General features: G+C 43.1%; 1 protein-coding gene across 27 annotated transcripts in view; it reads left to right on the top strand.

Moving 5' to 3' along the window:
* The window catches only part of LOC128915297 (uncharacterized), a 32,860-nt gene extending 6,562 nt beyond the window's left edge, over nucleotides 1-26,298 (top strand). For 3 of the 27 annotated variants that reach the window (XR_008468598.1, XR_008468588.1, XR_008468581.1), the window contains 3 exons: nucleotides 21,340-23,424; nucleotides 24,677-24,746; nucleotides 25,153-26,298. Coding sequence is in view for 1 of the 27 variants with exons in the window: in XM_054215460.1 (XP_054071435.1) it covers nucleotides 8,965-9,133; nucleotides 9,710-9,816; nucleotides 24,677-24,746; nucleotides 25,153-25,613 (807 nt within the window). In the remaining 26 variants the exon portion in view is untranslated. Of the gene's footprint in view, nucleotides 1-1,623; nucleotides 1,798-8,961; nucleotides 9,396-9,696; nucleotides 9,817-12,481; nucleotides 12,598-17,185; nucleotides 17,385-21,339; nucleotides 23,425-24,676; nucleotides 24,747-25,152 lie in introns of those variants that run through there. The other 24 variants (XR_008468592.1, XR_008468596.1, XR_008468599.1 and 21 more) reach the window with 21 other exon arrangements.
* Nucleotides 26,299-27,525: the final 1,227 nt, after the last annotated feature.

Below are 27,525 nucleotides of genomic sequence, written 5' to 3'. Positions count from 1 at the left end.
TTAGGAGCTCTTGAAAAATTTGGGAGCGCAAGGGATAAGCAGTGTTCTGCTAGACCCAGACTTCCTTTTAATATAAATTTCTAGTTCAAATGAAAAGAATCTTTTATTGGGAATGGGGAACTTCTGAAATACTAACCCCAAAACCTCTCACTAACGTGTGTCATCAAAACTCAGTTGTCTAGCACTCAATAAGTGCAATTACCATTTAAAATTCTTAAAGTGAATTGCCAAAGGTCATGCATCACTCTGCTGTCACGGATGGGTCAGGAATTCAGGAACTTTGATTTTTACAGTCGGCGCAGTCTATTTAACTGCCTGGCCCCAACATCTGCATTAGCAGATCACCAAATTTCATCTGTGCAATACATATAATTATTATCCTATTTAAGAGAGTACTTAGCTTCCTTCCTAGCTGTTCTGAGTATCAATAACACCTATGTACACACACGCAACCTTCCTAACTTCATTCAGTCTTCCTTATCCTCTTCAAAGAATTGCCAGGTTTGCTCTTCTCAACCTCTCATCTGCCTGCTGTTTCACTTTTGTCATTTCCACCTCCTGTTTCTTAACAGCTTGCCTCCTACAGCTTGTTTGGCATTCTTGAGCAAAGGCTTTTGTGGCTTGATTCAGGGAAGAGGTAAAGAAGGAATCGGAAGTTCCAGTATACAAAGTTATCACAAGATTGTTAGTGATTTCATGGAAATGTTCTCTAAGCATCCTTGGCTCTTACCCCTGCTGACTGCTATGGCACAACTCCTACAGACTTAAATTCGGCACCATGTGAGTCCGATAGTATTCCTACTATAGGATTGAACTCTGCTGTAGGGCAAGAGACTCCCTGTACTCCCAGGCACCTCCTGGCTGCAAACAGAGCCACAGTGAGCAGTGTAGTTCTGTAGCTGACACGTCTGGCATGTGTATGTATGTACTGGGGCTCAGCCCTAATGCGGTGACCTCTTTTGTGGCAGTTACAGTGTATATTTTCTTCGTCATAGATGGCTATCAGTTTATGGAATGAGAGTAGCATTGCACTTTTGAAAATACCATTAGAAATTAAGATTCTCTACAAACTTATTTTGCCTGAAAGTTGTGTTGGTTTTTGTTGGGTTTTATGTTGGTGTTTTGTTTTTTTGGTTTGTTTTGTTTTTTTTTTTTTAACAATGAAACCCCCAAGCCTGAATATTGTAATTTAATCCTTTTTCTGTGCCATCTTCGAACGTCTTTCCAGTATGGAAGGCAGGCTGAACACTGGTTGTTTTGTGTTGTTGTTTTGTTTTTTTTTTTTTAATTTAATCTCCTTTAAAGCCAATGAAACAAAAATAGTTCTAGTTCTAAAATGAAGACTACAGTTTCAGGTGGTGTAAAAGGAGATCAGCTCATCCCAGAGCGTTTTTTTTTTTTTTCCTCAACAATTAGGTCTTCACAGTTTCTGAAGTAGGTTAACAAATAGAGTTTAATAATCCTTTAGTTTCTCTGCTTTTCTTTGTGTCTTGTTAATTTTTCTGCCTAATGTAAAGGTATGGTACATTGTACATCCATCATTTCTGTTTTCCCAATTACATAAATAATTCCCTTGTTAAACTCAATCACGGGTGACAATAGGATATGTAACTCCTGTTTCAGCCAGCGCTCTGAAAGAGGATTTTGCAATTCTTATATTGGTTCAAAAACTCATTGAGCCAGAGACAAATCCAGCCAATGGACCGGTAACTATGAAGACTCACAGACTCATTCATATCTATGAATAATATCCATGACATGTACAAACTAGGAGGAAGACTCACATCTGTTTTATAGGTGGGTAAACTGAGCTGAGGTAAGTGATGTGAACATCGTGTGGGAAATCCAGATGGATCAGAAGTTCTAAATCTTGACTGACAATAGAGTTACCCTTCTTCTCCACCCAAAAGTACTTGGTGCTCCTTAGATATGCAGGCTGGTCTTCAAGTGTGTAGTGTGTCTCCTGTCATTTTTTTATGCCCAGTTATAAAAATAAATGGAGCTACTTTTGCGACACAGGAAAAAAAGCAAAAGTTAATTTATCAAGTTGAAGACTTGACTTGTGCTAGGATGGGTGGCTACTTTGTTCAGAGACAGAACGAAGGGGGAAGGAAGCAAATTCTGCAGTGTAAAAGTTATTATCAAAACCAAATTAATTTTAAAGATAAAGTAGATGAGCCTTTTTAGAAAGTTAGAAAGGATGATTTTTGTGTGTCCACACCGTTGTTGCCTTTAGAGTGGAAGTGACGTACTGGAATAAGCATAATGATTTGGTGCTGAATAGGAGGTTGAGCGCACACTGGATGTGGTGGCCTGGCTCGTAGAGTTAACGGAATTGTTGCCATTGGCTTTGTGAGCGCTTTGGTTTTGGCTCGTAAGCCGCTTACAGCTCCTCTTCTGCAGTGAGAATAAAGAACAATCAGCAAGTTTGTACAGAAGCTTCTGGTAGACATCAGCCATGAGATCTAGCCTGGCATTTAATTAAAATTTAATTAAATAAATGTTTTTATGGAAATAATGGGAATCCTAATCCTCTTGTGGCCACGTTGTGGTGTTCTCCCTCCTAGGTGGGCATGGAGTTTCTGGGTGGCAAAAGCAGGAGTTTTACAAGTAGTCTATGCACTCTGTCCTGTAAAGCTGTAATTTGAGTACGTTCCGCGTCTGCTAACACAATAGTAGCTACAGGGGTGAAGCAGGACTTGGATAAGTAACATTCAGTTTTGCTCCAGTAGTCAGCAGAGAGAGGGTCCCTACCTCCTTCCTCGTGGGAAGAGGACTCTCAAACACAGGCAGTGCTTTTTACAGCGCCCTGGTAAATGGAGGCTTCTACCGAAAGATAAAACTGGGTATGCTGCTCCAGTGAAATACATTACGCGTTTGTTATTCTCTGGGTAACAGCCAAATCATTTGTTGTCCCTCCACACACACACACTTCCATTTATAAAGGAAGTCTTCAGTCTTTTGAATGTCATACAAAACTGTTCAAACCCAGACTTGAGCAATTGAAATTCAATTAGTTCAATCAGAGCAATTCAATTGACACAGCTGAATTCTGTGATCCGAACAAAAGATTTTGCTTTAATTGTGTAGGAATATATAAATGGTGATGTGATTGTCTTGTTCCCGGCCCTCCAGAAAGTTGTAATGCATTTTAAAGTTTAGTGGTGTACGCCCCATTTTGCTGCTTGAGGTTTATGTGGTGCCTCAGCCTTTCATAAAACCGCAGGTGAAAACACTCCCCTGGAAAACAAGAAAGTGTTGGTGTTTTCTGTGGGCAAGCCTGCTCAGCGTTGGGGGTTAACATGTACCGTTACGACTAAATTCGGTAAATGGCTGTCATCCATTCTGCCTTGAAACATCCATTCGCAGGATGGTAAATCATTTGAGGTTGCGATTCACGGCTCAACTGTAGTGATGTTCAACTCAAATCTGAAGTTTGTCTCAGAGGAGAAGAGGTTATGATGTCTGCTTTTGTTAAATCTATTTACGCTGCTCAGTCTACAACATACAATGGAGTGCAAAGCCAACATAAACACGTTTATTCCTAGAAGCAGAAATTTCCTTGATTGTTTGCCTCTGCCACCAGCAGTTGTGCTTTTGGACTTTGCTTTTCCCATGGCATCTGTGGCTGGTTGCCAGCGTTAATTTTCTCACCATCCTAGATGCTTCCTTACTACGTCACATTTACTTTTCTGGATGTAAGCAAAGACCACAGTCACTATCTTGCTTCCTCCGTGCCTGACTTTGCACAAGCGTGCAACCAGTGGTCATACCAGAGTTGTGGTGTTACCTAGTTCTGTTTTCTCTCACAATCTACAATTTCATTTTGTCTTTCTGAAAGTGTCTCTGTATGTGAGGCGTCAGCTTAAGCATCACGCAGTTGAACTGGAGATTCCCTATCTCTGCCAGCCTTCCTTCACTGTTGTAGTCATGGAAGATGATGCAGCCTTATTTGTTTATGCAAATTAAAATTGAGCATCATCTCTGAAATAAGATTTTTCTCCAGTTCTCAGTAGGGTTGTCTAAACTTCCACATTTCTTTCTACATGAAATCTTAAATGATGATGTCCTTGGCCATCTGCATGTGGAGAACTTGCACAACGTCTCACTATCTGATTAATCACTCCTTCCAATATTGTTTTCTCGAACTTGACAAATTTCATCATGTTGCATCCACGCAGAGTGATGCTGTGGAGGGCATCGTACAGGATAGTGGTTTGGTATTTTTCCTTATCTTGGATCCCACACAGCCTTGTTTCTCATCGCCTCACCTTAGTCAGCCACCAGTTTTGCTTGATGCAGTGTGCCAGCCTGCATTGTCTGCCAGTTGCATTTAAAACCCTTATTTTCATACAAGGAGGAGTATCCCATAAACAGCCCCTTCTCCTGAACAGCCCTTAATTTTCCTTTACTATGATGACTGCAAAAGTCCTCAGACTTATTTGTTGATGTGCTGTTGGGGCTATCAGTGCTCTTTTGCTGTTTGCCTGGGCCTCCCAACCTGTCTATTCTACTGTTGCCTCTTATTTCTTTTTTGTGCCCATTGTGGAATTTCTGTCACATGTTTGTCCTATCCCAGGACTCCTCATGAGTCAGTGGCTAGACTTCATAGATATTATAGTAAAACAAATAAATAATGATAGAATATGCAATAATCAAACATTGAGCCGAGCGTGGAAGGCCATCTAGGCCATACTTCCTTTCAGGGCAGGGTCAGCTAAACATCACTTTCTTCCTAACAGATGTTTATATGGGCTGCTTTTGGAGGTAAGTAATGCTGAAATTTCTGCTTCCCAGTAATTTGCTCTGCTACCTTGCCATCCTTGCTGGTCATAACGTCTAACCTGAACCTTCCTTGTTACAGTATAAGCCCATTTCTTCTCATACAGGTTGTGAACAGGAAAAAGGTTTGGTGGTTTGGTTTTTTTTAACACTTTATTTAAAGTACTTACAGACTTTACGGTCTTTTTGTTAGACCAGCTTCCTCTGTTTCTTCAGCCCTTCCTTGTAGGTTGTTTGCTGAACATCTGATCGTTCTCACTGCTTTTGTGTATACAGTCTGTATTGGGTACACCCCTTTCTTAAGGCACAACATTCCAAAGGTGGGTGCTGTACTCCAGCTGAGACCTGGGTTATATTTGTCTTTGATCCTCATAAAGTGCAGCACTACTGTCCAAATAAATAAACGCTGTTGACTCATGTTCACCTTGTAATTTCTCTGCAACCATTACATTCTTTTCTGTAGAGTTATTTAGCTCATTCTTTCCATCCAGTATTTATGTGATTCAAATGGCAGTAATAATAAGTAGCTGCAGTGGTCAATATGTCAATGAAAAACTATTTCTAGAGGGAAGTGTGATCAGTGCGAGGAAGTTGCGTGGCCTTGAACTGGAAACAGAACGGGAAAAGATGCTGAAGCTGTTAAAAAGTGGATATAAGCCATCTAATTTTTTATGGTGATTTGGCAGCATCCTTGTAGTCACAATAGCTGTTAGCTCAAATAGCTTTGCTTCTCTGATATTTATCCTTTAGGTATGTAGAGGGTGGGATTTTATCCCTTTTCAGCCTTTGTTTTTGTGAAGTGCCTATATACTTGATGAGATCTGTTACAAAGATAGTCTTAGGTCTTCTTCTCTGGACTTGTTCTTTGCTAACAAGAACAATTATATTTTTAATAACTCTTCTGATCCATTTCATCCTGGGTGTCACAAGGCAAGAGATCCTGGTTTCATTTCTGAATCTTGAACCTTAGAGACAACATAAAGAAGCGTAAGTGTATCAGCTGGTACTCGGAAGAGTGAGTCAATGGGCCAAGTGGCTGATCGTGCATCCTTCCCATCCACGCAGTCCCAGAGTGCTGCAAAGCCTGAGGAGCAAACTCTGCCAATACTGGACCCAGCAAAATCTTACAAGGATTTTCAGACTGAAAAAAATGCCAGAATAGACAGAAAAGATGTGGGTAGTAAAAGAGAGGAAGGATTTCTTGTTGTCAGTCACTATCCTTATTGAGTGCGGTACTACTACTCTAGACCTTGGAAAATAACACGTTATTTTCTTCTAAATATGACAAAAGCAAAACCTAGGACTAAGTGGTGGATATGGAATATAACCAAAAGGATTTGTCATCTGCTAAGTATAAAAAGACTTCACTTCAAAAACAAACAGGGTGGCTAGGCCCTATATGTTTGTTTTTCTTCATGTGGATCATGAATTCCCATTTCTGTTTAAGCTAAATTTGCGTTTGGGTAAATGGAAGTGCTTTTCCTTTACAGAAATGCTATTACAAAAATAGCAAGTGATTTAATAAAAAGAGCTTCACAGAATATTCACAGTTCACCCTCTTGCGTGCTAGAGTTCAGCGTTGTACAAACAGGATCAGAAATTCTTTGCTTACCTAGCAGCAAACGGGCTGCTTAGTCAGATACGCAAAGCACCCTGTTGAGCATACAATGCTGAAATAAAGTTTTGATAATTTAGCCTTCTTCTATAGTGTCATTTGTTGCGGGGTCAGACTTTGCAGATAATAGCTACACAAAGCGCCTCAGCATGCTGTGTGTCTTCTGAATGAAGCTCAAAGCACAGATCTTTACGCTGGAATGTGTGCTTGGAGATGAGCTAGGGAAATAGTCAGGGGCTCTGAATGTTATTACTGCTTATGTGCTGCATTATTCTTTTTGAAAATTCCCAGAGCTTGCGATATGTTGTGTATATTTAAAAGCCCCATGAGGGGAGGAATAAAATACGTTCTTCTTCTTTCCTTCATACTTCATGAATAGCTTCTTTCTTGAAAACACAAAATGATACAACCTTGTTTATTTTCTTACGTCTGCTTCTGCTGTTTTTACAGTAATCTTAAAAATGTACTCTTTCTGTCATTGTTCCTTAAATATTTGCTTTCCTATCGCAGCCTCATGAGTGGAAAACCATGGGAAATGGATGTTTGTGGTTTATTCATGTTTTCAGTTCTTCTGGAAGTTGAGAGTTCTAGAAATCACTGCAGTATGGGCAAAACAAGTAGACCTGCATTTTCAAATCTTGTTTCTGTGTGTAGAAAGTCTGTGGCCACCCTCTTTTTTTTTTTTTTCTGAGGCAGTTCCGCAGGTCAGTCAGGCATTCAAAGCTCCAATTAATTTGTGTGAAAATAAGATTAAAAAAAAAAATAAAAATCAGTTGGCAGTTGTGAGCTATCTTACTACAAGCATCAGAACACGCAGAATGCCAGCTAGCATGAATTAGAGTGTGTGCCTATAAAGAAAGGCGCGCGTTCATCTGAGGAAATAGGTAGACTTATAGGTTGAGATTCTGAAAATACGGCAGGGCTGCAGGACGTGTGCAGGGATGCAGAGCTGCATGCCAAATGTATCTGCTCCCTTGCAATGACCATCCGTGCAAATCGAGCTTTTGGGGATGCGGAGGAGCTATACTTGTTTTACTGGGCATATATCTAATTTGCACACAAGCTCGTGACAAGCAATAATGGAAATCAGAAGTCAAATTACTGGAGTGTTTTGTATTAATTAGTATGTTTGTGAACTTTTAAAACACTCTGATATACTTGGTCATACATATTTGAAGGTACATACATCTCTGCGTACAGGTTACTAAAGGTAAGTTCTGGTACCAGGAAAAGTACAAGGACAGTAAAATGATACAAACAAGTCACCTTTGGTTTTTTTGTTCTGTGAGGTAAAATGGAGGGATTCTGATCTATTATTTACTAGCTAGAGGTGAATACGGAAGGTGGCTTTTTGTTCCTCTGAAATGAACAGTGGCTCATCAACTTCTGGTTTTCACACGCACCAGCAAAATATCTTCCCCTTGATTTAATCTTCAGCTTGTTCCAGCTTTCCACCTTCCTTCTGTCAGTGCTCGCGATATGTCTTTACTCAGCATCTCTGAATGCCAGGGAGACGCGGGTGGAGCTTAAAGCTAGGGGTAGGAAATGAATTTAAGCAGAGGAAGATAGTACTTGATTTATTTATTTATTTTTCTACAAAAGGCTTCTATCACAAATTCACTTTATAATCATAGGGCAATGTTGTACTCTCCAGAAATGCCTAAACTCCACCCCAAAAAAAGTCCATGATGAAGAAGGGACGGGAGTATAGAAGTACATATAGAGAGCATGTTTTGCCTTTTTTGTTGTGTTGGGTTTTTTGGTTTTGTTTGTTTGGGGTTTTTTTGATAAAGGGTATCCTTTAGATTCCTGCCAAAGGGTCCTATTATTGAATCCTGTACATTAAACTCATCAAGTGTTTTAATTAAAAAGTGTAGGCACCGCTCTTACGTCTTGATGAGATGCACACATGTATTGTTCCCTTGGTCGAGAACCATTTCCTTTACTCGGTTCTGGCCGCCTCTTCCCGGGGCCTAATCCTGCTTTGAGGTCGAGAATGCCCCTGCGGCTGACTCGAGGCCTGACTGAGGGTGGGAACCCACAGATTTAGAGAACAGTTGCACAGCTGATCACGTGTACAAAAAGCCAATGCTTTTAATTGATGGTTAAAGTGTTGAAATCGGGGAAGAAGTGCTCTTGATCTTTAGTATTGCTGTCCTCTTTGATCTCCTTGGCAATCCCTCTGTTTAGGCAAGAAGATCCTTAATGTTTTATTGAGGTTTTGATACAGGCAGGTCCACCTCACCGGAGTGATTAGGTGGATCTGCCCTGCCCTTTTATAATTTTACAGTTTCTTTCTTTGGCGATTCTTTGATCTCCTCCGATCTGAGATGTCATCACATCTCGGATCCCTGGAAGATGCCATTGTTTTCCAGGGTGTGCCTCCTCTTGACAAATCAGTTCCCAGTGAGCTATAGTTCAGTGGGGTAATCCTGAAGTCAGATAGTCCCCCATTGCTAGCCTATACCAGCACTTTTTAGGGATTTCCATCCTACCTGGAGAGTAGAAGACAACAGGATAAGGAAAAGCCCAGGTCTGCATTTTGACAGGTGCCATTGTTTCAGCAGGAGACCAGTAACTGTTTGAGGATTTCCAGATTGTTTCGAAAGGAGGACTGGAATGAGCTGTGCTGGGGGAAAGTGGAGCAGAAGGAGCAGGGTCCATATCCTTGGTATCGCCATGACCAACACCGGACCATGTCATCTTCAGATGCAGTAGGCTCACGAGCAAGTGAAGGTCTGTGAGCACAATAATGTATTGCGGAGTCTTTGTAAACAGGCTTCGAATGAACCAGGCCACCCCATTCAGAACCTCAAACAACGATAAGATGATTACTGATTAGGCAGACCAAGTGAAACAACCTGAACGTAATTGCGGTTGCACAGACCTGTGGAATCACGCTGCTCGGAAGGGGCTGCAACTGGGCTTCAGCCATAGCATTGCTCTTCTCCTTGCCTGCTCTCCCCAAGATAAGGGTTCACAAGAACCAAACCTTGAGGTAAGGAAAATGTGCTGCTGCTGTGAAACTAATACTAGGAAAGTGTTCAGGTGAGGGAGGTAGATCCCACTACCTGCTGGTTATTGAGGTCCAATAGTCTTTTTATTTCATAACTGAAATGGTAGGGAATGTCCTGTAATAGCGAGGAGCAGAGTAGAAGCCAGTTGCGTGTCTGGTGAAGCTGAGAGAAAGGACTGGGTTTGGGTTAACCTACCACTAGCTTGCCCTATGAAGCTTTTTTTTGATGGGATGAGCATACTTGCTTCTTATTTGTTCATTAATAGCACTGAATACATTTCAGCCTTTCTTTCAAGGTCGAAGAATGAACATTGAATGTGTATGTAGACAACAGCTTGTCTTTCAAACAGCAGCAATGAAGTGCCACAATGTTTTTAACCTTCCCATTTATTCCTGTTTCAATGTAGGTATATGTGACTTGGCTGTCCGCGTGGCTGTAACTTAGCACTGAAATGAAACCATTGCCGAATACACATGGTCAGATATTCCAAAAACAACAACAAAATAGTCTTCTCTGTGTGTGGATGACTGTGACTGTCTGGTGAATGTCATCTGTGTTAAAGTGCTTTTAACTTGTTGCCCAACAAAAAATGTGTTATAGCAGCGCTTTTGTTAGCATTAACATTTTTCTGGCCATATCCACTACAGTTTCCAGGGTCTTATCTTACGTTTCGGGCTCTGGAATTCTGCATCTCTGGATTTCTAGAAACAGCTTGTTAATCTTTCTCACGTTTAGTAAACATATATCCCAAAGCAGACTTTATTTTGTCTTTTGCCTAGGGGATATGTGCATAGAGCGCAGCATAAGTTTTGCTATCTATACTTGATTTAAGAATTGGAAGTAAATAATTAGGTAAAACCCTTAGTGCACACAAGTGTGCATAAAAGAAAGGTGTTTCTGGCTGTCTTTAAATTTAACATTTTATATAAATATATTCCTAAGAGTTTTGTAGTGAAATTTCTTTTTACGGTTTCCCCGTGATTTGCAGATGTGTTGTTCCTCAGCAAAAATATCTGGCATGGCTATTTTCATAGAATCGTAGAATGGTTTGGGTGGGAAGGGACCATAAAGCCCACCCAGTGGCACCCCCTGCCCTGGGCAGGGACACCCCCCACCAGCCCAGGTTGCTCCAAGCCCCGTCCAACCTGGCCTTGAACCCCTCCAGGGATGGGGCAGCCACAGCTTCTCTGGGCAACCTGGGCCAGGAGCTCACCGCCCTCAGAGTGAAAAATTTCTTCCTGTTACTTCATCTAAATCTCTCCTCTTCCAGTTTAAAACAGTTAGCCCTCGTCCTATCATCACACGCCCTTGTGAAAAGTCCCTCTCCAGCTTTCTTGTAGGCCCCGTTCAGATACTGGAAGGGCTATTAGGAACTGGAAGGGGCTCTGAGGTCTCCCCGGAGCCTTGTCTTCTCCAGGTTGAGCAACCCCAACTCTCTCTGCCTGGCTTCATAAGAGAGGTGCTCCAGCCCTCCGAGCATCTTCGTGGTCCTCCTCTGGACTTGCTCCAAAAAGGTCCATGCCCTTCCTATGTTGGTGGCCCCAGTGCTGGAGGCAGCACTGCAGGGGGGTCTCCCCAGAGCGGAGCAGAGGGGCAGAATCCCCCCCTCGCCCTGCTGGCCACGCTGCTGGGGATGCAGCCAGGGTGCGGGGGGTTTCTGGGCTGCCAGTGCACATTATCGACTCACGTTGAGCTTCTTGCCCACCAACACCCCCAAGTCCTTCTCCTCAGGGCTGCTCTCTCCAGCCATTCTCCGCCCAGCCTGTATTTGTGTTTCAAAAGTAATATTATTTTGAATCGCCTTCTGCAAAGTTTACTGTTCCACTGATACTGATCTTCATCTGATACTAGATGCAAAAGATTTCAGAACGACAGGAATGACTAGCTCTAGCACTCAAATAGGAGCAAAAAGAGGAACAGAGTGATTGAGCAATATGTGTGGAACATTAAGAGTTTTCCAGATGTGGCTTTGTGGCCTCGTGTCCCCAAAAGGGGTTACCAGTATAGATCAGGCGTATGTAATACCTAAGGAAGCATTAATCAGCTCCTAGACTCCTCAGCAGGCTGTGAAACACTCTCAGGAACTGTCTGCCAAAGAATGCTGATGATCAAGTGATTCTTAACTTGCGTTTCATTGGGGAAAGGTGTTGTCAGTCAATATCTTGCCAAGCAAGTTAATGGGGTGGAGATTCTGGGAAAACTGGTGGGACTGGAAGTAAGTAGTACTCTTCTAATATGAAAATTGAGTTAGGCTTCTGAATAAAAAGCGATTATTTGCCTAATTTCCCTTCAGATGTTCTAATATACACATGGGTCCAAAGCTAATTCTCTGACTATTTAATAGCTTTTTGCTGGTTAAGATGCAGACCTTAGAATTGGGGGGGTTGGGGAATGACATCAGTTCGTGGTTAGGAAATCAGGTAAGTAGAAAACTTTTGAATTTTTTTTTGTTCCTTCTAAAATCTTTTACTTTGTGGTTTCTGTTATTTCCAGTTCTCTCGTTCCTTTGTGATCTATTATTTCTATGGATGTTTCTCAAAAAGCTGCTGTTCCTGCTTGTAGCATATAGCAGAATGGGGAGAAGTTTGTAATGTCACTTCTAAAAAAAAAAAAAAAAAAAAAAAAAAAAAAAAAAAGCTATTTTCCATGATGCCTAAAAAACAGGATGGGAAAGAAATCCTCTTTATCTTTTCAGAAATATGGGTTGCATTTTTTTTCTATTGGGGGACTGTGGATAACCCAGAGATGGGGGGCTGTCAGTTTTAGAAGCCTTTGCTTGCAAAGGCAAGGATTTGAAGTCTCAGCCAACATTGCTTTTCCCCAGGTATTTGATTTAATGAGCATAAATAGAAACCAGATAATTTTAAGCCACCTGTAGTAAAGCAATTTCCTTTGCAGACCAGATTTTGCTACTGTCTCTCAGATTATGACTACGTGTACCCCATGGGAGAGAAAACCTCAGCATCCAACGTAAGATCTCAGCAGGCAGGAATTTTTATTTTATTTTATTTTTTAATTTTAAGCAAAATGTAACTAGTTATATTTCTCCTCTTTTTTTTTTTTTTAGGGTATGTAAAGAAAATTCACAACCTGGGGAAAAAAAAAAAGGGCAAAAAACTTTTTAAATCTTTCCCTCAAGTGAATCAATTTGGAATATTTGCTTTGAGCAGACTGAGTTTCCCTTTAGCTGTGAGTGTCTGTTCTATAGGCCGTTTCTGTTGCGCAAAGACTTCCAGGTATTTAAGATCCTCATTCCTAAAGGTATCATGTGTTAAAAAAACCTCACACAACTCTATTCAGGTGTTTCTGGAGCGCATCCGCATCTGAAACCCATCTCAGGGTCTCAGAATTTGCATTAAACATCTTGCATTTCAGCTGTTGTTGAGAGAGCAGCTGTTGAGCGTGGTGGAGATGTGCCATGTGTCTGGGAGTTACGGTGGTGTGTGTTGTATGAGTTGGATCTGGTGTAATTGAGATGTGGGACTTAAGCTCAAACTGAGCAATGCCTGTGATGCTTCTTGTTTCATACCGTAAATTTCCTTGATTTCCCACTGCCCCCAAAGCAGGGACAGGCCCTAGCAAAGAGACATCCCTAGAGAGGTGTTCAAAGCCAGGCTGGATGAGGCTTTGAGGAGCCTGGTCTAGCGGGAGGTGTCCCTGCCCCGGGCAAGGGTGTGGAACTGGATGATCTTTAAGGTCCCTTCCAGCCCGAACCATTCTGTGATTCTATGACACGCGATCGCACTGCATTCCTCACGCTGGCGAGTTCCAGACAGGCAGCAAGACAAAAGACAGGCAACAGAACCAGTGACACTGAGAAAGGGGCTGATGCAGAAGAACATGCTGCTTCTTTATTTTATTTATGTATTTATTACATGAGAAAGTTCGTGCAACAATTGCCAGTTTGGGGATGAGCCAGCTGACCCTGACTGGCAAGTGCTGCGGGTCTGCAATAAGAGAAGTTGGCAGATGTCTAGAATGACTTTTCTCTGTCACAGATTTTGCTTTGTGGCTCCACAACATTTACGTGCGCTCACTGCTGCCGCCTCTCCAGCTGCAAGTCCACAGCTAGCCAATTTGGTATTGACAGATAAATCACTAGGGCTTCTCTAATGGAGCCAGAGCTGCTGGCCAGAAGGTGTTTGTCCCCCTTTGGGTTATTTTTGTCTGAGCAATGCACAGGAACTTGATAAGGGTTTGAGATTTTTTTTATTTATTCTTTTTTTTCTCAGTGGAGTTTCTGAATTGCACAAAACTCCCTGATGGGGCTCCTCACAGAATCGGTTGAGTTGGAAGGGACCTCTTGAGATCAGCTAGCCCAACTTCCTTGCTGAGGCAGCGTCCGCTGCACCAGCTTGTGGAGGACCGTGTCAAGTCAGGTTGGGAGACTGCATCTCCTCTCTGAGCAGCCTGCTCCAGCCGCTGACCACCCTCACAGTTAAAAAAAAAAAACCAAGAAAAACCAAACCCAAACAAACAAAAAAAAAACCCCAAACCAAACCAAGAAAGTGTTTTGCTGCGTTGAGATGACACTTCCTTTTTTTTTTTTTTTTTTTTAATTCTTTTTATTTGTGCCCATTGCCTCTTGTCACTGGGCACTACTGAGAGCGGTCTGGTTTCCTCGTCTTCATTCCCTCCCATCAGGTATTTATACGCACTGGTGAGATCTCCCTGAGCTGCCTTTTCTCCGGGCTTAATAGTCCCAGCTCTCTCGGCCTCTCCTTATATGAAAGATGCTCCAGTCCCTCAATCATCTTTGTGGCCGAGCACTTGACTTGCTGTAGGACCAGTCTACGTCTGTCTCGTACTGGGGAGCCCAGAACGGCACGCACTGGTAGTGAGCACAGGACCTCACAGGCTTTTTGCTCTCCGCAGTTGGTCTCAAAGCTCATTTTCAAGTGAGGGTGTTTTGACCAAATGTTTTTCCCAGCCTGTCTGACCACCATGAGGTGGCTGGGGCGTTCCTAACTCCAGGAATGCGTTAAGTCAGGTTTTTTTGAGAAGAAAAGGAGGGGAGGAGAAAATTAATTCTAATGGTTAGGTAGAACGTTCAGTGGAAAGGCTGGCAGAGGGGCAGCAGCGTCGGGGGTGACTGGCTGCCCGTGAGCTCCCTCGGTGTCCCAGTAAACCTGTTTCCTAAGAGCTTCTAAATACCAGTTATTTCCTAACAAATTCTTCCGTTTATCAACACAGAACGCTGTGTAACACCACATAGCAAGCAGAGCTGCAGGAAATTTCAAGTACCGGCAAATCGTTAGGCTTGAGGCCTGGAACTTAATGCCGTCTCTGTGTTCCTGTTATCTCAGATTCCTAATTTAGATTTGAGATCTCTAAGGGGTTCATTTGAACATACTCTTTACTAGCACTTTAAAAATGTCAGGCATATGTTTGTCAAATTTAGAGCTGGTCCAAGCGCAATTATGCATGCATTTAAGCGTAGTAGTTAAGTGGTTTCATGAACTATATCAATAAGTTTATACTAATATAATTACACTGACACTAGCAACTTTTATGAATTAACTGTATTTGTTTCCAAACAAATGGAGCTAGTTGGATTGGTACAGAATCTGTGCGCAGACAAACCCTTACTTTTGCTAATTATACAGTATTGCAAAGGTGGGATGCGTTTTGTAAGATGCATCATAATATTCTTTCCCTTAAACAACAGGAAACTGAGGAGTTGGAGCAAGGCGCTTTAGTAAAAAGTGGGTGTAGATTTTGTTTGGGGTTTTTTTGTCTTTTGATTTTTGTTGAGTTGTTTGGGTGTGGTTGTTGGTTTGGTTTTTGTGTGTTTTTTGTTTTTTGTTTTTTGTTTTTTTTTTAAGGAATAGGGGGCTATAGATTTCAAGGAAGAAGCATGCTTGGCAGCGATCCAGAGGTTGTTTCCAGTGTACCATAGGCAAAAATGTAAAAAGTCAGAATAACGTGCAGAGTCAGTATTGTCAAGGCTGTCTTGATTGGGGTGACCGGGGAAGGGCGTCTTTGGTGGGTGAGCACAGCTGTCCCAGAGAAGAACCTGGCAGCTCCTTTGTCTGGCTCATCTCTTCCAGTTGCTGAGCGTTCACCAGGCGGAGGTGGGAAAGCCGTGGAGAGGCATGCGTGGATTGTTCCTGGGAAGTCATTTCTGAATCGGATTCCGCTCCCGCGAACCATGCAGTACAAGAAAGCTGCCCTTGTGGAGCGGGGGGATTTGATGGGCGCGGGGGAAACAGCGGCGTGGTGTTAGGGCTTGTCTGGATGCCTATGGGGTGGGGGGGGCAAGAGGACGGGGGTCCCACTGCAATAGTCCAGTGGGACTTAGTTCTCTCTGCATGCACAAGTGACGTGACAACCCGCAGACCCTGGTGTGGCGTTCCCAGCATTAACTATCAAAGTGAGCCTTTTCCTTCTGTTTTCTGAGTCTATAAACCCTGCGTAAGCACTGCCATCTCTAGCCCTTGGGAGGGCGGCTGCGCTCCGCCTGCTGCGGCCACCTGGCAGCGGTGTCAGCCCCGATTCATCTCTGAGTGAGTCTTGGTTTACAGGGATGAGCCTATGTTTTTAAATTAGCTGTATTTTAACTGAACTGAAAGGTAGGCCAGAGCCTGAGCTGCCAACTCTCTCAACAAAAAGAGATTTTATTTTGAGAGGAATGCAGTAAAAAGTTCAGTCTTTTGTCTGGAGCAGATGCCATCTTCGCTCCAACTGCTTTGCTGGTAGAGGAACCTCCCTGTGTTAAGTTCTCACTGATTTGGTTTAGGGACTAAGCTGGAATGGGCAGAAACGTTTGGATAGAAGTTTTGTATCAAAGCATCTGTTTTTTAAAATTGTTGTGTCTGATGTTTCGGTAATGTGGGGGGTGGGGATGTAAAATCTTCAAAAATTGAAATCACGTTTTGGTTTGCCTTTCCCACCTCATTTTCTGTTTGATAGTGTAAAGGGTCTCGTTTGCCTTTCCGACTTCAGATGTTATCGTTTGCGGTATTTTGAGGCGGTTCTTATTCCTGCAGTTCCAGCCAGGTGCCGCGTTTGGAACAGCCCTGCTGGCCACGGGGATTTGCTCTTCGGTCACAGCTACTCCCAGGCGTTCCCTTCCCCGTGGCCGTGGCGCTGGCACTGGCTCCCGGGAGTCGCTGCCCGGGCGCTCGCGGGGGGTAGGTGACACTGGCGGTGCCAGCCCTGTCCCCTGCTCCCAGCAGGGACCACCTGCAGATGGGTAGCTGGGCCGCCAGGCTGTTTGCTCTTGTCGTTTGAAATGCAGACATCAAAATGAAAGAAACGTTGTAGTAAATTTTGTTTTGAAGCTCTAAAAGAAAACTTTCCTTTTTCCCATGTGTTTTTCATTTTGTTAGTTTTGCAATAGCAACTTTTCATCCCGATTCAGATTCCACCCCCCCCCCCCGAAAACAAAACAAAAACAAATTTAGCATTTTCCTGGAGCAGAAATCCCGTTTTCACACATGCATTTCCATTGGGTTTTGTGGGACACTCGCATGCATGAACAGCTATAGAGTGTTATTGAAATCACAACCATAAATTTTGTAATAGGTTAAAAGTGTCAAACTGTGGATAATAAATTCTGGATATAATGAAATCGTTCATAACATTTGGGGGGGGAAAAAAAAACAAGACTGCATTTCCCCCGGTGATTTACAATGGCTGTAATCTTCAAAGGGCCTAAAATAACTTTCCAGTTTAAAATTATTTAAAACACTTCCCTGAGCAAAGAGTGATGTTATGTTGGCCATAACGCTATCTAATTAAATATTTACCGTGCTTCTGTATCTGGTAGCTGAGGCAGGACGGTGGAAGTGCTGATGTGCACGGCCCGGAGACGGCGCATCGCATCTCCCAGCCCTGACCTTGGGGACCACCCTGCGCCTCCCACCCCCTCGCTTGGCTCTGCCTGCTCTCACCCGGCGCCGCGAGCCTTCCATCCCTACAGCTCCTCTGGCTTGCGTGGATTTCATCGCCAAAAACCTCTTTGACAGGTGAAAATGTCTTTCTTTGAAGTTCCCCGGAGAGGCAGATTCCCTTTCGCTCTGCAGTTTGCTGCGCCGGTGCCTCTTGGCGTGTAAACGTTTCTGTTTGCTCCGTGAGCCTTTTGCCTCTGCTGTGCTCTAAATATTCCTCATTTAATGAAGCAAAGTTCTTTAATTACTATTTTTCTTTGTGGAATGGCTCACGGTCCCTTGGTCTTTAGATACTATCAGACTGAAAGGGAAAAAAAAATTCCTTTAAACAATTTTCTGACTCCCTCTAGAGGATTTCTTTCCAAACCCAGAAATAGCTCCACAGTGGGAGAAGCCGAGCATTCAGTCACTCCGCCTGCACAGCCGGGTTTCAGCGCAGATCACATCTTTTCCAGTATCCGCAGACTGCTTTTTTCTGCCAGTTGCTGCTAATGTCTCCCAGGTTTTATTCCCACTGTTCTTTAAATATAAATGTTCGCGGTCCATTTTTCCTTAGGCAGCGCAAGCCCGGCGTTCTCGGCCCAAGGAGCCCCCTGCAGTCATCGCCCTGTGCTGTGCTCACTCCTCTGGACCAAATTTGCTGAGACTACCAAGTAGAAAGCTTAATTTTAACACCCTTTGGATACCTCCTCTCCCATTGCAATAGTGGAATTCTGATGTCTGTCATGAAGAGCGACTCATTTTCATGATGGCGTATTTTTTTTTCCCCCTTCGTATTAAGGCGTACACATAATTTTCTTGTATATCTGTCCTTTCCTTTTGCTGTCCTGTCGTGCTACGGGTGATGAAAAATGCCATTAACGTTGGGCAGACTGGTGTGGCTTCTTCACAAAGGTCCCGGGACGAGTGGAGACCTTTTTACTAGAGCGCACTGACGCGGTCCCTCTCAGAAAGGCGAGGACGCAGTGTCTGTGGTCTGTAAAGAAAAACGCTCCGGGGCACTCTGTGGGAAACCTGTTTCTCTGACACGCTTAAATGATAAGGAATTTATTCCTCATATTTCACATGCGTTATCTTATGTAACCACTCCGTACCGTTATCTTATTTAACCACTTCAGGTGCGTTGCCTTATTTAACCAGGGGAATATTGGTAGCAATAGTAGGAACAAGCAATCCCGGCTCGTCTTCCTACCCCTTAGTTTAACATTATTTCGGGTCTTCATTAGAAGCAGCTGTGGCTAAGGGCTAATAGCTGGATTATTGCTGCGCTAAGTCATTCTCAATTTGATACAGGTCACAGCCCGCTCTTATTTCCTAAAGGAAATGTTAACCAGAACAATCACTTTAAAAGCAGTAGCTAATGATGGGCAATACCATTTGGTTCCTTTAACATACTTACAGCCAAGAGAGAAGTAAATCACGGTGTAACCAACTTAATGCTACCATCAATCCTCGGCCGAGGGATCAGGCGGGGGTGCGTGAGGGACCTCTCTGCCTCTGCACTCCCTCGTCCATCCCATACTCCGCAACTCGGCTGGTTTCTTTGGGGAGCCGGGACCGGGATTGTTTCATCCGCAGCAGTGCCTGCGGTGTACAGGTGAGGCCGCGTCCCCCTTCTCACCCCAGGTGACACTGGGTCCCCCTTCTCACCCTTAGCACGTGCAGCCGGGACGTGGCAACCGCTGCCTTGCTGCCTGCAGGAGATTTTGACCCCTGGACCGAAGTCCCTGCAGAAGCACAGGTACCTTGGGGTCGGGAAGGGTCCGCAGGTGGTTTGCGGGGGTGTCTCTGAAGGGCACAGCGGCCGTGGGCACCGAGGGTAGGGTGGAAGCCGTTACTTGTTGCTGGCTGTGCATCCAGGCTGCTGCTGCCTATTTCTGTGCCTTCATTGCAGCAAATTGTCATTGCGGTAATTTCGCGTTTGGGGCCTGAAACCGGCTCGGGTTTATGGCGTTTGGCGTGTGACAGCAGAGAACCCCCCCGAGCGCCAGCATTTAAAGGGCTTTTATCCATGTTTTCACCACCCGCCGGCTCCTCCGCCGCAGGGCCGCTTGGTTCCCGGCTCGCAAACGGGGGCGGGCTGGGAAGGGGGGACCGGGCTGGGGCCGGGTCCCGTTCCCGGGGCGGCGGCGGGCGGCGCTGGCGCTGCTGGTGGCCGCGGCGCTGGGGACGGGGCTGTCGCCGCCCGGCGGTGAGTCGCCCCTGTGTTCCCCAGCACCGAGCCGCCCGGGCCGGGGGCGCGCTGGGGGGGGGGGGGGTGGCTTTTTCCTCTTTTTCCTCTTTTTTTTTTTTTTTTTAACTTTTTTACCGAAATCCCGCCGATGTGAGGTTTTTCCCGAGGGCGATGCCGGCCCTCCTGCGGGCGGTCACCGGTTTTTTGGGTGGTTGGTCCTGGGCTCGCGTCCCAGTTTGCTTCCCAGGAACCGGCACGGTTCGTGCTGTGCTTTATTTGTGGTGCTGAGCGTGTAAAACCAGATAGGAAGCGTTAGAATTTACCCATAAAGGGGTTGCTGACCTGCTTAGCTACGTACACAGCTCCTCCCCAAATTAAAACGCTGAATAAAAAAAATAAAAATTAAAGGGACTATCATTATACTACTGAAGCTAGCTAGTGACATTAGATATGTTCTTTCCGGCGTTTCCAAATAATTCTTTTTAAAAGGTGGCCGTAAGCACCTAGAAGCCACGTAGCTTCTGTGTGCTTGTAAAAATATATTTATGTCCTGTCAGCTGTAGGTTAAGGGTTTTTACTCCATCACATCATGAGGGGCCTAAAGGAACATCGTGTTCGCGGATTTAGGGAAGTGGCAAGCCGAAATAGCTCTTCTGCAGCGCTTAAAGTAGCAATCTGGTGTGAATGCTTGAGCTTTTCTGCCACCAAGCGAGGCAGAGCACGAAGTGATGAGTGACGGGCCCATCTTCTCCCCACGGTCGTCGTCTCCCAGGACTAATGTTGTTTAAAATTTCATTTTCTTCGTAGCGTTTTCTACCTGTTTCTTCAAATTACTCTCTCTTTTCAAAGCTTGTCATTTTTTTTTTTTCCACTGGAGGTACTTGGTTATGACCCAAACCACAAGCGTTTGCTTAGTAATAGTGCATTAGTCTGTTGTTGATGGAAACGATCATCTACAGCGAGGCTCCTCTTCTTGCTTAAATCAAGACCTTATCAAGAATGATGTTGTCAGATGTGTTTCTTGGAGTTCAGCGTTGTGTCTGAGAGTTAGCAAGCAGGACAGGGAGCCCCGGAGCGTGGCCACCTGCTGCTGGTGTGGGCTACCGAGGAGGGGGAATGTGTCCGCAACTGCTGCTACCAACCTGAGGCAAGCTCGGGAGTTTGTTCCAGTCTGAGCTCCTGTTCTTTAACCTTCCGAAGGAGCGGGCCCAGAAGAGATTCGATATTTCCGTTGGTACAGAGGACTCTGCCCGGTGGTTAATTGTACGTGTGCCTGCGGGAAGCCGTTGCTCGTGTTACTCTTGCTGCATAAAACACCTTTTCCCCTTCGATTGTTTGATGAGCGACGGCTTGTTTGAGGAGAGCGAAAAACTTTACGTTCTTGCTCAGACATTCAATGAACGAGAGTAAATCCGTGTCTTTTTCACACAGTCTTCTGTGTGCCTTTTTATGGAACGTATATTTTTAAACATTTAGCCATTATAGAAAGCTTGACAGAAATAAAAATAATACTAGGCTTTGCCTCCTGTATAGTTATAAAACTTTTACCTTTCCCTCACAAACTTCTACCTGAATAGACTGTTAAAGCACAATTTGTACTTCAAGGTATGATGCAAGATAAACCTGTTAAAGGGCACCTATTACCTGAAACCTTCCCTAATTTCCTACAGTTTCCAGCGTGGTAGAAGTTGTAGGGCTGTCGCTAACATTTGGGAAGAGCAGAAGGCACTTGCAGGTGCCACCAGAGTTTATAATATTTCTATTCAGTTGGCAGGTTACTCGATGGCAGCATTCATCAATGTTTTCTGTTGATATAGAGGAGGGGAAATACCTTTTTTTTTTTTTTTTTTTCCTTTCCAGATTGAAGAATTCAGTCCTTATGATAGCTATGCCTTTGAGTTCCCAGCTGACAGCATTTAGTCCGTCAGCACCTTTGGTGGGACGGTGGCTGCCGTTTGAGCGGACGGAAGCCTTTCTGGTGAGCCTGCGGGCGAGAGGAGGCGATGTCAAGTCTCAGCTGATGGGCCCTCAGCTCCTGCACCGATTGCTATTCTGAGGAGGTTTGGAGGAAATTTTAAAGACGACAGCTGAGTACAAATCAATATTTTTCTTGACAGCCCTGGTCCTCTTCCTCTCTTTCCAATTTACATCTGTCCTCCGGAGATGACAAATGGTGGCGTAGTAACCAGAGAGGCTTTCCATCTTCTGGCTTACAGTGTGGGTTTGGGGATGGGGTGTTTTTGTAATCCCACAGACAAAATGGATTAATTGGCATACTTTCTCCACTGTAAACCCTTCAAGATCCCTTTGATTTTCAAATTCTCCTATTGCTTGAATAGGGGCATAGCTGTAATTCCCCCCCCACCCCGTTCTCAGGTTAATTTTTAGGCATTAAGATTGTTCATCTAAATTGTGAAATTTTGAAAACTTCATGCTATTGAGAGCGCGGCGTCAAGCTCTCTAAAACCTCGCTTGTTGGAGATCTGAGCGTGTGAGGAAAGCTCTTCGTCATCAAAGGTCAAATTTATTTTCTTTTGTGGTTTCAGCCTTATTCCAAACATGATTTCTTGTGTGTATGCTGTTTTGTAAATAAAGCTTTGGCTGGAAAAGTTATAGGATCTTATTTATTACGTGCATATTGAGGTATTGTGAAGCCTCTCGAAAGACAGGAGAAAGCCACAAGTTTATTTACATTCCTTCAGAAAAAATCACGCATCCTTTTTAGAAATAGCGTTTGTGTGACGTTTTAATCTGATTTTATAACGGTTAGTTTTGTTTGCAGCTCTGTTTCCTAGCTTTTGGGATTAACCGTGAAGGCTTCAACTGAAATTTTTACTGTTTTATATTGTCTCTCAGAAAAACATGGAATTAGGAAATAATTTGAAGTATTTGAGGTTGAGCAGTTACTGCAACACGGCCTTAATAGTAAGCTTCAAGGTTTGGTATTGTCTTTGACCTGTTCCCCTTTGTGTGTCTTTTTAATTTTGGAGCCTTACTGAAGTGCAATTTTTAAACGATCACGATGGTAACGCAGCCGCTGCGACGACCCCGCCAGCGGAGCGGCTGTACGAACGCCTGCTAGGCCTGTTCTGCTGGGCACGTTATTTCATAGCTGAGGTGGAAACTCGCACGGCTCCTTTATCGAGCAGCAGAAGATAGATCTCATTTTTATATTACCTTTCATATATTTGGTTTTTTTTTTTTCCAAAGCTGCTCTTTCGTATTGCTCAGGAGGGACCAGTAAGATTTTCTGTACTCATTTCTGTACTCGTGCAGCGTCATACAGGCAAACTGCGGCTAGCTTTATTTCTAACTCGCGCTGAAATGGTTAGGATGAACCGATTGCGTCAGGGGGAAGTCAGTCCCCCCCCAAAATACGCCTCTGAACTTTTGTGGACGCTTGAACGCTTTCAAATGCCTGCCTGGGGGCTCGTGAGGGCGGTGTGGCACGGGGAAAGGAGACGTGTCGTATTATCTCCAAGGTCAGTAATTAGACTGCATTGAGGCGCTAGGTAGGATGCTTCAACAGAGTGTCTTCATTAAGGTGCTACATGGGAAAATGATTTATTTTTTTCTTTGTTTTTAAAGGTTCTGATCCCCTGAAGCAAATTCCAGCTTTGGAAGGGAATCTGTGTTACAGAAAAAAATCTGTACAAATTTCAGAGGGGAAAAAAAAAAACCCCAAACCAAACAAACCTGGCTGTGAAAAAGAGACCACTCTCCCAATAGGGCTGTGCAGCTTTCCTTTACCAGAACTGCTTATGACACGGCAACTTCTATTCAAAGCAGAAGATTATAAAGTACAGAGAACAGCAAATTCAAGCCCATGTATCAAATCGAGATCACGTTGTTTGTGTTTGTGCTGAGTGTCTGATTACGTTTCTAAAAAATTTTTCTTTCTTTTTAGCATTGCAGCGTAATTTCAGGAACGCGAAACATGTAAAGGTAATTTTAGCAAGGGGACTTTGGAACGTGGATGTATTTATCTCATTAATTACTCACTCTTTTCGTGCTACTATGTATATGATAACCCAAATTTTTCTGCTCTTGAGACTATTAGGAAGCTTTCCTGTTGATTTTTATGTGAGCAATGTCGAGGGAGACAAAGGGAGGATCCTAATAGGTTCCCGCTATGGGAAGACTTGCATGAATTTCATTTTAAAATTTGCAAGGTGGAACCTTTCATGAAGGCGCTTATTTATTCCTAGTGAAGAGGATTCATTTCATCAAGCGGCACTTTTTATAACATGTCACTTAGTTTTGATATGTCACACCCTTCTAGTGCCAGGATTTGAATGATGACGTAGGAACAGGAGTCGTACGTTGCTTTCTGGTTTCATGATTTTCAAACACAATAACGTGCCGTGTTTTTGCACAGTTTGCGATAAGCTGTGGGTTTTGTGACATTTTGTTGTAGTTGTTAGCGTTGACCGACTTGGTTCAGGATTTTAGAATACCTCTGGGTGGAGAAACTTCGCTGCTTCTGAGGTGCAGGCAGTTTTAAAGAACACGTGGTACTTTTTCATAGTTTTATGGTACCTTTCAAAAGTTGTACTTTCTTAGTTGTGCGGTAGTGTTCAAAAATACTCAGTCTAATGATAAAAGAATGTACCGTGTACACGTAGGGCCACTGGCCGTACATGAGGCTTTTAGGCCTGAGTGTATATTAGTTCCTATTCAAAGTTTTGCGCGTGTGGAAGTTTGTACGTATATTTCTTGCATGCAGGCCGTGTTTAGAATCTACCTGAGGTAATTTTTTTCCAAGAAAAAAGGTAGGAAAGCAAAGTGTAAATTAAAACGTTCAGTTGAAAGCATTCATTTGCAAGTTGGATTTTGACATTTTTAAACTTGAAAAAGCCTATATTCTCCCCCACATAGTGCATCTAGAGGAGAAGCAAATTTATGAGTTGTGAGTATTGTAAAGAATATATTCACAAATATACTGTTTTGTTTTTTTTTTTTCTTGGCCTGGTTTGATTGGTTCTTTACTAAAAATAGTAGCCTTAACTTTGAGTTTCCAGGCCCCTCTAGGCATAATGTTTTCATTAAAGTTATCTCCCACCACCCCAGTTTTTTTACAGTAGTTTCTCTTAATTTGAACCTAAAAAAATTCAGTGCGATGATATGGCGATGAATATTATCACCGCAATGAGCGGTGAGCCCTGATGGGATTAAAGTTAGGTTTTGTGTTTGGCAGATGATGGTGCCTCATCCATCCTCATCTCCTGAGCTTTCAGCTGCAGACGCAGCGGGTGCTGTTGTCCACGGTAAGAGCTTTCCCCTTGCACAGCAACGACCCACAATTCAGCTTCAGGCCAAGCAGTAGGACCTTTTTCAAGCCAATAAGCTCTTCAGGAAGGCATCCCATGCACGTTTCCCGTGCTCATTAGGGCACAAAAGCTGCAGCTTTCGAGAGCAGCGTGGAACAAACTCCATTTCTTTACAGAGACAGAGTGAACTGGACAATTCACTGCATTACTCGTCCATTCAAGTCAGCAAGGTTGCCATCTAGTGTGGCAAAACAAATGGATTTTCTGTAAACGTGAAGATGATAATTATTCTAGCATAAGTGTGTTTGTACTGTGATGTTGACTGAAGGGTGTGCGTAACGAGATGTACATCTGACGTTTGCCTGAACGCACAACTTCAAAGCTTTTTAATACTCTCTTGCAGCATCTTGGACAACAAGGACAGAAGCCGCTGAAGAAGAGGAAACCGTGAAGAGCCTCATGGACGTTCTGGAGCACGTAATGCGACATGTGCCCACGCAGGATGCGCCAGCTCAGCATTCAGCCGTCACACCCACTCTCAATGATACCGTTGATTCTCTTTGGTTAAAAGTATGGAGGAAACACACTAAAAAGAAAAAAAAACAACTAGAAGACGTCTCGATGACAAGAAAACCTACTCCATCTACAACACCATCGGCTTTGACAGTCCAAACCGACCCAGATATTTCTGGTTTATGTGTTTCTGAGTCTACCTGGCTGACAAGAGCACTGAAAGAGCTAGCCTCAATATTTCAAACTGCTGCTAAAAAAAAGAAAAATAAGGCTCTTGATCAGCTACTAAATGGATTTAGTGAAATCTTGGAAGAGTGTCTTAAAAAAAGGTATGCTAAGTATCACAATTAAATTTGAAAAACCCAAACCTACCGGTAAAATGATGAAAAAGGTTGCATGAGTCTAAGAAGATGGAACATCAAGCTCTAGGGAAAGTCCTCTCGGGAGTGATGAAACATTACAGATAGCAGTAGTGAATGCCCTGAGAGCATTAAACAAACCACGTCTCAGCGGGCATGTCGAATTGGCTGGAATCTAGAAAAGAATAAAGGATTTGTAAGAGCAACTGTATAATTTTTCTAATGCTCCTCCCTCTCCATCCGTCTGTCCACTAGGTCAAGGAGAGAGCTCAGCTGGAAGCAGGAAAATAAGATCTCTGATTAACCTGCTTTATGATTTTAGTCATCAATTGAATACATATACTGATAGTTGTGTTGAGAAAAATATTCCAGCTTTTAAGAACGGTGAAAACACTTTAAAAAATAAGTTAAGTGCTAATATCTGGAATGTTGTCATTGTCTTTCCTTGAGATTTAAAAGACGGATTTTCAGTTTTGTCCGTCACCCAAACCAGTGATTGGTTATCTAGAATGATAACCAGAAGTTATCATTTTAGAATGTTTTTACTCAGTCTGTTATGTGACAGTGATAAATTGGACCACAGTGAACTGGTGAATGACAACTCAAGGCACGTGTGTTTTTAGAATACACTTGATGTTCTCCACTAATGACACAGTAATAAATTGGCTCCAACAATTCCTCCGCTTTTTGGTTGTTTTTTTTTTTTTTTGTGTGGACATATTCCAATTTAAATGTCATCATTGGAAAATATGTTCTTACTTAAAAATAGTACTGTGCAATATTTACATTTTCTGCTGCTTCTTGCCAGATTTTTGGAGCGCTATACTGTTTCTGTTTTCTTACTGTTTATTTGCATTTTCTTTTGGTTCTAGTTACATTCTTAGCAGGCTTCTCTCAAATATTGTTCTTTCTTGAAACGTAGTCTTCTGCATGGGTTAAAAGCTGATAATGGGAGTTTTCGGCTTTTTGACATAAACATGTTTTTAAACTAAATATATTCACTTGTATGGCTTTTAGTTCAATATCCATGACATACTTCTTCGTTGCTTTTTCCATTAAAAACGGGTTCATACCATGATGATACAAGTCGTACATTCAGAGAAGAACAATGTGCACATTCTTGGTGTTTTAATACCAAGTAAAGAAGATGATTGTATTTTATATTTCATTTTAAAATATATTTCTAACTTTCTAGCGTAGTCATTATTTCATAAATTTGGCACATTCAGTTAAAATGTTTTCTCAAAACTTCTTCTCTTCTGCCTGACAAAAAATAAAAGTAGTAGGCTATTGGTTTTAAAGCGCTAATGTATGGAAAAGCAAGTAGTGCAAAGAAATACAAATGTGAGGTGGAGGCAGCAAAACGCGTCCCCGAGAGCCATGGACTTTAGCTCCTGCCTGTTGCCTGACGGGGTTTCATAAATACGGGCAATCTTCGAAAAGAAGATGAAAACTAAAGTCAGTGGGGTCGGAACAGAACTGTCGCGGGAAAGGTTGGGAGCAGGCAGGGTAAGGAATCCAAAAATCTCATTTTTCTTCTCTTGTAGGAGCAATTGCAGTGAATTTTTCTGCTTTTCCACTTGGAAGTATACCTAAACAAATGGACTTTTGGATTGCGTGGAATAGTTGGAAAAGTTTTTACTTAGAAATGAGTGAATTTTCAGTGTGCAGTTTATTTATAAATTGTTGTTGGCTTTGATTTTTCATTTATCGTTATTGGTGTTGCTTGTTTGAAGTTAGTAATTCGTATTCCTTCGGCGGGTCGCTGGAACTTTGAGGCAGGAAAATAACGAATGGTGGATACAGTACCCTGAACCCCAGGTTTTTGTGTGAGTAATCAGTTCTCGACCGAGGGTTTTTTTTTTTTAAATTCTTTGGCTTTGCAAATATTTTCACCAACTGCA

This window comes from Rissa tridactyla, chromosome 9, assembly GCF_028500815.1.
Source record: "Rissa tridactyla isolate bRisTri1 chromosome 9, bRisTri1.patW.cur.20221130, whole genome shotgun sequence".
NCBI lineage: Eukaryota > Metazoa > Chordata > Aves > Charadriiformes > Laridae > Rissa > Rissa tridactyla.
The sequence above is the reverse complement of the archived record's forward strand: the minus strand, read 5'-3'. Positions and strand labels throughout refer to the sequence as shown.